This window comes from Grammomys surdaster, unplaced genomic scaffold, assembly GCF_004785775.1.
Source record: "Grammomys surdaster isolate TR1022 unplaced genomic scaffold, NIH_TR_1.0 169, whole genome shotgun sequence".
Taxonomy (NCBI): Eukaryota; Metazoa; Chordata; class Mammalia; order Rodentia; family Muridae; genus Grammomys; species Grammomys surdaster.
This window is the reverse complement of record NW_021604617.1, coordinates 13,950,216-13,962,021: the sequence shown is the minus strand read 5'-3', so window position 1 is coordinate 13,962,021 and position 11,806 is coordinate 13,950,216. Positions and strand designations below refer to the sequence as shown.

The window sequence follows — 11,806 nt, the reverse complement described above, 5'->3', positions numbered from 1 at the left end:
CAGTGAACGTATTTCAACAGTTCAACTTTATAACAATTATAAATAAACCTGTTAAAATTTTCTGGACAATGCCAGCATTTGGATTTTTTAAAAATAAGTAAATTACTTATCGATGGCAACTAACTGGTGTTTGTAGCATTTTTATCACACAGTAGATTCCATCCATCACTATACTTTTCTAACTAAGTTGTCCTACATGCAAGTACATGTTTTTAATGTTGTCTGGCTTCTGTGCTGTTCCTGTAAGTTCGCTACTAAAATACATTAAACTATAATATATATATATATAATCAAAATGGATTTGCCACATCAACTAATGTAGTCAAAATAATCCCACGAAAGGCCCATCACCTGGGTGATTCTAGATCCGACAAGCTGAGAATTAACATTAACTATCACAGCCTTATTACGTCCATTAGTTCTGACATACTGAAACAACCTTGCTTCTTTGAACTGAAAGAAATTGGATAATAGTTTAATATTTAGTTTTTAAAATATGTTCTTGAAATTGGTTAGCCAGAGTTTTGTATGGGGTATTTCTGTTATGTTGGTCAAGCACATTGGGTTAGACTGATTTGTTTGCTGTTACTTTAAAATGTTTTTTTTTTTTGTGGGAACTTCACATATAAGCACTGTATATACATAACTTCTTTCGTCCACTTTCTCCAAAATTCATAAACATCTCCTCTTCTCAATGAATATATGAATATACAACTTACTGAGTCTACTTAGCATTGATGCTATGAACCTGTGTCTATGGCTGACCACTTGAGAGTGAACAACATATGCAGGATCTCCACATTGGAGGATAGCTATTCTCCCTCAGCAGCCATGTCTCCAATCTGTGTTACCATGACAATATGTGGTACAATTGTCGAGATCTTGTTCTGGAATTCATATGGGTGAGATTTTGTGACTGGCATTCTTCTATCATCTCTAGAGCAAGAAATGTTTATTTCTTCTGGTTCTTACAGTCTTCTTTCCACTTTCTGTGATTATTGCATGAACCTTATATTTAACGAGGTGTTCTATTTAAAAATGTATCAATTAGGTTTAGGCACCTGATGGTTTGTTCTCTACATTTCCGTCAGTTTTGGGTCTCTGTAATAATCTCATGATCTTTTGCAGCAATTTTCAGCTTTGATCAGGGATGATACTATATTTCTCAATGAATATGAAGATAATCATTTAGAATACAATTATTTTATGTTAGAAGAATAATGGTAGTTCTATGTTCTGATCTAGGGTCTATGATCTCTAGAACCATGAGAGGTTGACTAGGGTACAGAACTTGCCTCCCGTGAACTGTATCTTATGGCCAATTAGATAGCCATAATTAACCAGTTACGATGCTTAATCCCAATATAATATTGTCAGTATTAGATTGTTGTGCATAACTTCCTGAACCAATTGTTATTGTGGTTTATCAGCTATTGTGGTTTATTGTGGCTATGGAGTTGGATAGCCCAACTGATTATTTTTCCTCACATGGCAGCTTGCATATCACTTTCTTATACAATGAGAAAGGCAGAATCCTCAGAGAGGCTACCAGGATTAGTTCCAGATTAAGCGCATCAAGTTCTGTGTACCAACAACCTGACGTCTTCAGAAATATGAGATCTTTTCCATATCTAAATCTCATCCATGCAATGAGAAAAGCCTACATTTTTTTTTTGGAGATAACTCTATTGGTCCAAACAAGAGACCAAAGGAAGTTTTTCCATGACTGACACTGACATTATCCTTAGACACTTGTTGGCTCTTGTTAGGAGCACCATAACTTCATGTAATATAACTTTATTAAATATATATGCACATACATACTGTTTATATTTTATATGTATCATTTTCTACACTGTGTGGTGACTTGCATAATAGTTTTCTCCATAGTCTCTAGCTTCCAAACTCTTGGTTTCCATTTGGGTGTACTGACTAGGAAGGCCTAGGTGGTGTGTTTTGAAGTCACTCCATTTTCCCATTATCTATTTTCTAGACGTTTTATATTTTATTACCCACTCCAGCACTCATTTTTTGTTGTTTCCATAGTCTCTGTCACAAATAAATGAACAAAATGCCCCCCAACCCAAAACAAACAAAGAAAAAACCCAAACAAAACCAAATTCAGAATCCAGAACCTAGTCCTTTGTTTATCACAAGACTTGTGCTCTAGATGCCATTACAAAAATAAAATTAACAAAGGCTAATGTGATCAGTCAGAATTAGCTACCATTAAATCCCAGCTATACAAGTATGGCAAGCTCTTAGTTTTTTCAGACAGTTGAAATACAAGACAAAGACCACAAAACCTACTTATGAAGATGATGGAACTACTTAAATATAAAATAAATAAACCCCTTAAAGTATCGAGGAAAAGAGAAACAAAATTAGAGATGCCAGTACAAACTACTATACCCAGCAAAACTTTCAAGTATCATAAACAGAAAAGACAATATATTTCAGGATACAGTCAAATTTAAACAATGTTTATGCATTCATTCAGTCATACAGAAAGTACAAGATGGAAAATTCCACTACTAAATCTTAAATCACCCATTAAAACACATACATTGACAGTTGGAGGCTTCAGTATTCCACTTTCACCAATAGACAGGATATCCAGACAAGAACAATAGAGATAAGGACTGGAGCTAGCAAATATTATGAACAAAATGGACCTAACAAATATTAACAGAACATTTTACGTGAATAACAACAAAATATCTTCTTTTTCAGGACCACATGGAAGATTCTTCAAATTTGACCACATACTTGGTTGCAAAGCAAGGATCAACAGGTACAAGAAAATACAGGTAATCCCCTGTATCTTATATGTCCACTACAGATTAAAGCAGTATTTCAACAACAGAGACAACAGAAAGCCTAGAAACTGTTAGAAACTTAACAACGTTCTACTGAGTGACTACTGGGTCAAGGCAGAAATGAATAATGATTCCTAGAATGCAATGAAAATAATCCACACTATATCCAAAATCATGGGGCACAACAAAAGTTGTGTTAAGATTAAAATTCATAGCCCTAACTGCCTTCATAAAGAAATTGGAGTAAATTGCAGTGAAAAGCAGAATACGAAAAGCTAGGTTAATACACAAGCATTGCTTAATACAGCTACAATGGAAAAAAGCAAACTGTGACCAGAGTGCTAGACCAAAAGAGTGGACAAGTGGGGAATTCTCTCCACAGATTTTGCTTTAAAGGAGGAAAAACAAAATCCACTGGAGAAAAATACAGCAAAATTATATAGTGGATAACTGACCCACCAAGCACGCGCTGCGAAATTATTCAAAGGTGCTATCCCACGTCACTCAGTTAAATATTCTGAGATAGAAGCACAACACAAAAGATACTCTGCAGTCAAAAATCACTACTAGGAACACTAACCAATGAAGCAGTGCAACACCAAGCCTCAAACATTACAAGCTCCGCCCTCTAACCAATAAAGCAGAAAACTCTCAAAAGCACAGAGAAGGGCACAGGAGCCTGCAACAGGAACAACCTAATATCAAAGCCTATCAAAAAGGTAGGTATTTCCTGAACTTAAAGTGTGTTTTATTAAATGAGCTGCCTTCTCTGGCCTCAGTGAGAGAGGAAATGTTTAGCATCCCAGAGACTTGATGAGCCATGGTGGAGGAAAGGGGTTACCCAGGGAGGCCCCTAACAGCCCAGAGAAGAAGGGGAGAGGGAAGCAGGGAAGGGCTGTGAGAGAGGGATACCAGGAGGGGCACTTGAGCCAGATGTATAATGAATAAGTTTAACAAAAAAGATATTTAAGCCAAAGCTGTTGATTGTGAGAACAAGTTCCATGGAAAGATGACAGTATTTACAACTTTAAGATTACAGTGACTAGTGACACATCAGAGAAATTGAAGGACTCACAGGCAAAGTTGAATAAACAAAAATGGTCAAGTGAAGTTATTTAGAGGAACACAGGAGCCTGATGACTGGATTATTCAAATCAAATGCATTTCTTCATCTGCCTATGATTAAAACAGCGAGGCCACTTTTTGCCTAAATTTAGACTCTACGTGTCATGTGGATAAAAAGTGTTGTTTCCAATTTGAACTTTACTGACCCACCATGAATAAGAATAAAGAGTAGCACTCAGGAAGTTATTGGCAGTGAATTCAGGGTGATGCAGTCAGACCTGGGTGTTTTCTAGATCCTGGGCAGTGATTGGTGACTATGAAGGAAGACAAGGAAATAAGACCTTGCAGTTCCCTGTGGGTATGTTTGTTTTATCTCAAATTTTGGTCATAAATGGCAATGAAAAAGCAGTCAGTAAATTGAAGGAGAGAATTACAGAGCACCTGGGAGGACTTGAAGGAAGAAAAGGGAAGGGAATGATATAAACTATGTAAAGTATAGTAGGTTGATGCTGATAATGGCCCTCCATTATCATTGTAAAAATTTTGAGAATATTTAAAAGTTTTTTTTGAGAACTTCTAATGTATATAGAGAGTACAAAATGAAATAATACACCTTTAATATCCAAAGTATGTCATTTATGTGTTCAAAAGATAGGAGAATGTGTCATTAAGTGGCCTTTAGCAGCATCTAAAGGATGGAGGACATTGTGACTAATTGAGAAGGGATATTATGTGCATTAAGTATTGGTGTTTAAACCAGACTGAGAAAGGAAATGACACATCTAACTAAAGATGGAGTTTAAATAGACGAGATATGCAATTCACTGTGTTTGTATTTTCTTATTGAAGAGGAAAAGTGAAAACAAACTCAAGTGGAAGGGAAAATATTGGTTGACCTTGAAATTGCTCTTCATAAAATGCCTAACTCCTAAGGTTTGTTTTATATCTGTATAATCACAACACTGGAACCCAGATTTTTATCCAGCACAGATATAAACTGAGAACAGGCTATAGCAAAACAAGAGATGGTACACAGCAAAATACAAACCAACCAACAAACAAAAAAAGAACTGAATGTTTTTCCCCCACATTTCCTTCTGAGGATAAGGAAATGGACTTCCTTAGTCCATTTTTTCCATTCTTAGAAAGAAACTAGGAATTTTCTATCCTTTGCAGGTCCGTCAGTGATAGCAGTCAGGTCCTTTAGCTTATTAATTAGAGACAAGGTAGGCAAAATGAAATTACATCAACCTCACATATCAACTCCACATGTTTTATTAAATAATTTATTAACCAGAGTTGCTTTGGTATATATTCTATCAATGTGTTTCTTACTTCTGAGTCCTATACATGTCTTAATTTAATCAAGACTTTTTCTTTGCTTAGTGTCAGCTATGGCTCCTTTACGAGTGACGTTATTTCTCATAACTCTGCTGCTGCCATCAATACACACTGAAGAAAGTGTGAGTGTTACATAACTATTTATCTCAAAACTACCTATTTTAAAAATAGTACGTTACATAAGAATACAGAAATCCGTATAATATACTGGGTTACAGTATTCTCATTTGGTCTTGGAGCATATAACAGGGCTACAGAGATACAGAAAAAGATTTCACTCTAGCATTTATAGCTATAATACCCACGAATGCCATGAGGGAAGTGGAGACTTGACGAGTCAGATTTGCTACAAGTATATGACACTTACTAGGCATCAAATTAACACATTATGGGGCTTGAGAGACATGTCAGTGAGTAAAGAATTAAGAGTTGAATTCATCTATTGAGCTTATCTTCAGTTTCAATTATTCTACTTTGAAATGTAAAAGAGTAGAAGAATCCAGCATTCAAAGAAGGACCCATCCTAAAATAAAATAGAATATAAGGACCAACAGCCAAAATGTTCTGGTAATCACTAAAGCATGTGAAGTGTGCCTAATTCTCAAGAGATGTATGACCATTTCTTCTGCTGTACCATACACCTGGTTCCTAATCAAATGTGATGACATGTTATTCACTCATACTAAACTCTTTTTCATGATCCTTTTAGCTTCTAGTTATTGGTTTGATCATGTATTTACTTTTATTTTTCTTTGATTGTTTGGGAATCTCATATCATGACGCCCATCATGCTCACCTCTCAGAATTCCCATGGTTGCCCGTTTCCCCATGATCTCCCCATCAATGCTCCCCTCAAAGAAAAAAATTCCACTTTATATGGTCCATATATTCAATGGAGAATGGTCAAACTCCTACTCACCCAGCACTAAAGGACAGATGAATCTCTGCCTCCATCTAAGCTAGAAGCCATCAGAGGTAGCATAGGGGCATGGAGCCAGCTTTCTGTCTCTTATGCAACAGCCTATACCTCTGTGCTGTGGGCTGCTGCATAGTGATCCAGCTCTCCTATAAATATTATGGCTTCAGATAACAGTCTTGATAGTGGCCAGCCATTCACATGGACTTCGGTGGAAACACACACTGCAGACATCAATAGTAGTTGCTCAATTCCACAGGGCTAGTTGTTTCAGCTGGTCTTCTGTATAAGCTGAAATCCTGAAGAAGTAGGTTCCAACATATGCTCATAAGTAAGTGTAAGCAGGCAGCCTAGAGTGAGTCTTCCTTCTTCCAATGTCCTTCTATAGTTTTCCAGCAGAAGGTTTGGCCCAGATTAATGGTGTGTACTTAAAAGATTAAATGGTTTGGAATTTGCTTTGTCCCAGTCGGACCTTGAATTTAGAGATCTGCCTGCTTCAAGTACTACCTTGCCTGTCCCTAAGACATTCATGGCCATTGTGTTTCAAGACCCCCATGTCAAGATCCAGGTCAGAAACCTGTGTTTTCCATTCTCAAGATCTAGATGATAGGCGTGCCTTCCATGTCTGGATTGTTGTTCATTACAGATATAGTCAGGCTGACAACCAGGTAGAGCAATCAAAAGGGGCATCATGGCCTACAGTGGTTCTTTTAAGTTGTCCAGTCTAGAATCTGAACCTTTCCTCATATCATAGAGCCAGGAGAAATCCTGCAGCTGAGCAGTAGGTACTGGAGCTGAGTCTGTGTCTGCATGAGCTCCAGGCTGTTGTACTCCATTTTGCCAATCCTCCCAGGCAATGACAACATGGACATCACAGTCTTCTCTCTTCTCTCCTCTTAACGCCCTCATGTCTCTAGTTAGACCTTTACCCATAGCTCACATACTGCTGTTTTTCTGACTTTCCTATGTCTCCATCACAGGTTTCTTTTTTACACTGGAGCTGTGCTGGCTTCCAGCCCACACTCAACAGGAACCATTAACATGATATTTTTATTTATTATAGTTAATGTTTTAAAATGTTTTCACTCCTAATTAAAGCTCCATTAATTCCTCTTGTAGACACCATCTCTTTAGAAGAATTTTCAATACAAATCAAGATAGCATATGAATAAAAAATACTATTACAATTTTTATCAGAAAATCGCATTTTGGGCTTTTAAATTAATTGTCTTTATATTTCATGTTAGTTAAATTGTATATAGGGAATTGAATGTGTATGATAACATTCCCTTAGACAAATCGCAGTGGTTCTGCACTACAAATGTCTTGAATGTGCATTCTTTCTATAAGGAATTGATAAGTGTTTTAGGTCTATTTGTTCAAGCACACACAAATGGCCCTTGTTACGGCGAACATATCGGAAGGTAGACATAGACATATTTCCATTTAGTATGGTGATGTCTCTGAGCACAGAAATAGACATAATTTTTTAAAAAAACTTAATCCTAAAACATGATGGAGGAAATAACAATAAATCATCTTGAAAATCAGAGAAAATATATAATGATACTGTGATTGTTTACATGGGCTTAAAGTATTACTCTTTCCCATAAAGCACCACACTACTGCGGAAATTCAAACTTCCTTAGATCTTGTTCAAACATTCATAAGCATTGTCCTATCCTACACCTGGTATCCACATACACGTATCTACAAGACAATGCATCAAGTTGAAATAACTCATCAGTTGAACTTCAACCACTAAACTGAACAAGTGAGAGTTACATTACTAGATCGATGTAATCTCCCCAAATAAAAATATATGTTTTTGCTAGGATCAGAAAGTTGTGTGTTAAATAGCCCTGGAGAATTGTTCTAAAAATCAAAATTAGTGCTTATAGAGTATTGAGTATTATTCTTGTTCTTGCATTAGCGTAACCCATACTAACTTCAGTGACATGCAGGGAAGTACTCACTGTAAAGTCTAGAGTAAATATGAGCTCACAGCCTCTTCTCATCTTACTGCATCTTGTGTAAATACAAATGGATAAGTCTTAGGTTTCTTATTAAACACTTGTTATAAATAATTCCCCTCTTTCAGGTACTGACAGAGACTCAAAAAGACTCTACCACATCTTCTAATCGTAAGACAAATCACAAGGCTGTCTTGGATAAGACTGACCACCAAGGTGATGGAAATATACAGGACCCTGAGAAGGTATTCTCTGCCTCAAAGCAAGATAAAACATTATTTGAAGACTTTGCCAATGGTAACCAACATGAGTTAAACCCATCTAAAAACAAGATGTCCCGGAGCAACTATTGTACTCAAAAGAGTACAGTAAACTTCAATCACATTGACAATAGGCTTCAAGGGACCAGAGTTAGGCACCAAAGAGACAATTTTAAATACAAAGGCATCCTTGATCTAGATGAAATTTTGTATTTAGCGATAAAGAGATTGGCTTCCCTAAGAATTTAACTACAAGTTTCCTGGTATCTTACATGTTATGGCTCTTAGAAGCCTCCCCTTTTAAGTCCTATTACCTTTTTTTTAACCACCAAAACAAAGGAGCTTAGAAAGTGTAAATAAATAAAACAAACACTTTCCTACCTCCTGTTAAATAATAAAATTGGCCAGAAGCATCATAAAAGAGGTTTTGAATTAGCTGTAAAAGGAGCATACAGATAGGATTAGCATCACTTTAGAAATAAGAGCTTAACCTTCCTCTCTTTAAATGCACATGTTATTTCATGGCAAGACTTCTAGTAAAGTCAAGATGGGCTCCTCACTCTTCCTCACTGTAGTCTGATCATATGGGAATGAAAATGTCATGTGCTTTGAACTATGAAGCTTTGAAGTTTTAAAGTATTAAGTATATTGATTTTTCACGTTGTTCACAGTCACATTTCACACTCTGTTCATTACCTCTCTCTCACATGAACTATAAGTTATCTACCCAATAAGTCTCTCTCCTGCCTTTATTGTTTTGTTTCCATGTTTGTTCGATTGTTTGCATTTTTGCTTAGTTGTTGGGAAGCTCACTGGGTAGAACATATAGTCATATGTATGAAGTGATCCCAGGAACATGACAAATCAAAAGTGGTTAAATGACTGAAGAAAATGACTTCCCCTGCTGCTATCCAATGCCAACGACTCCCTACAGATGAGCTTTGTCTTACAACACCCTCTCTCCTGTGTGACTGAATGTTGATGTGACCAGTCTTGTGCAGGCTATTGTTCATGCAAACCTAAGTCCATTTCTCCACATGAAAAGAAAAGAAAGGCCTAGCTGAGACTTCACATTCATTCAAGTCAGTTGAGTTCTTACAAACCTCAGGTAAGGGACTGATAAAGCACTTGTTCTCGGAGACAGGCCTTTTTATATACAACAACCTTCACATTTAGATTTCAAATGGCTGCTCTTTCACCAACAACAACTATTTCTGGAAACCTGGTAAACTAATACTGCCCCTGACACTCAACTAGGCTTACCTGTTAGAGCACTTGAATGTCAGCTTTGAAAGTGTGAGGTTCTCCTCAGAGACTGACTGTCCATGATATTTTTATACTGGAAAGTCCTCAAACATAATGTAGGATTGATAGTTTAGTACTGCTTCTCTTAGAACTTTTAATGGTGAAGCTTTATTATTTGAATTTGTTGTTCTTTGTATGATGTGTTCGATTCATAGACAAAAATTGGCCATGTTGTTTTAACTTTTCAAGTTGATTGAAATTTTTATACTTGGCCATGCTGCGTATTAGCTACCAAGCTTCAATATACAAAAGAAGATTGTGAACTCTGATTTAATGTCTACTTTAAATTGTAGCTTCATGTGCATTTTTAAATTCTTAACATAGATATTCATATGTTATACTATGACAGAAAATAAATTGGGAAAATAAACATTAAAGATTTCAAATCTGCTAACAGTAGCTTTCTTCAAATAACTATGAAGCAATGTGTATTTTATCAGTAAGACTATCCTCCATAGAAGATATTTCTCATTCTAAAACATAGCTCAGATTTTTACAAAATGCAAACATCATTTGCCTTTTATATAAATACAACTCAGCCTTACAATTTTCTAGTGAAATAACAGCAGGTTAATCTATAGCACCATTTATATTAAAACTCTGTAATTTTCCTGTCTTCTTTCAGGGCATGAACTACATATATCAATTGTCTCACATGAAAAGATAGCATTATCTGTTCCAGTACAGATTCTCTGTTGCGTAGAATAAATTCCTTTTTTTTTGTTGTTAAAATTCTACACCAAAGGGATTGTAATTCTTTGGCTCTTAGTATTTTTTTTCTTAGTATTTTTGGTTTTTCGAGACAGGGTTTCTCTGTGTAGCCCTGGCTGTCCTGGAACTCACTCTGTAGACCAGGCTAGCCTCAAACTCTCGAACTCAGAAATCTGCCTGCCTCTGCCTCTCAAGTGCTGGGATTAAAGGCGTGCACCACCCCCCGCCCGGTGGCTCTTAGTTTTTATGTTTAATTATTTTTATTGCTAATGTAAGATTATCTGTCATATTTTATTCTTACCAGAACAAATACCCAAAATTAGTTTGTTGGAAATAAATACCTCTTTCTTTGGATTCAATGTTACAGAACCTTCAGACCAGTTCTGTTCTTCTATCCCACATTATCCTCTATTACTGACATGACCTAGGAGAGCTGTCAATCATGCACTAGATGAAAAGCTAAAAGGTAGTCAGTGGCTGCTGAGGTAGAACCAGTGTCCTTCAGTGTAGAGATCCTGCTGATGTTATTCACTTTCATGTTTTCAGCCCTGAACACATGTTCATAGAATCAATGCTAGAGGGACTCAATAAACTGTATATTCATTGAAGAAAGGAGAGGTGATGAATTTGGGAGGGAGGACACTAGTAAATTTCAAGGGACTGGAATGAGGTAGAAGCTCTTATGTGTAGCTATCAAAACTATTGTAAAGCAACAACAAAAGAAACAGACCAAAGCACTTGACAAATATGAAGATTTTTATAAATATAAAACTTGCAAAACAAATTACAGAACATATTTTAAAATTATACATCATGATCCAGTAGATTTTATTCCAAAGAAGCAAGGATGTATTACATGTCAGAACTAATGGATGTAATAAAGCTGTCGTAGTCAGTGTTAATAGTCTACTTGACACTCTGGAAAGTCTAAGACTGCCGGTGTGGGATTATCTTAACTTCATTAATGTTGGAAGACTTGTTTTGATTATGGGCTGGACTGTCCATGGACATGGGATCCTGGACTGCATTAAATGGAGAAAGTAAGCTGAGCAGAACCTACCTGCTTTTGTACTTTCCACTTTTCTCTTAGTGGATTTGTTATATCCCATGTTGTAAAGATTTTTTTTCAATTAAAAAATGCATGTACTTTAAACAAATTTTTAAAAGTAGAGCTGGACACATTAAAGGTTTTAAAGAGTTAATTCAATCTGATAGAAAGAATTACCCAGGTTCACTCTCATGGTCTTCTCTACATTTGAGTAAGAAAACACAAGATACCAAAAGTAGACATTTGTACTCAAACACAGAAGTATGTACCAACATACACACACACACACACACACAGAGAGAGAGAGAGAGAGAGAGAGAAAGAGAGAGAGAGAGAGAGAGAGAGAGAGAGAGAGAGAGAGAGAGAGA

The 11,806-nt window shown here is 36.3% G+C and overlaps 1 protein-coding gene across 1 annotated transcript; it reads left to right on the top strand.

The window, feature by feature from the left end:
- Positions 1-5,278: 5,278 nt before the first annotated feature.
- Positions 5,279-8,623, top strand: LOC114620587 (exocrine gland-secreted peptide 1-like). Its single transcript, XM_028766703.1, has 2 exons — positions 5,279-5,347; positions 8,243-8,623. Exons 1-2 carry the CDS (start codon positions 5,279-5,281, stop codon positions 8,621-8,623), a joined length of 450 nt encoding a protein of 149 aa, XP_028622536.1.
- Positions 8,624-11,806: the final 3,183 nt, after the last annotated feature.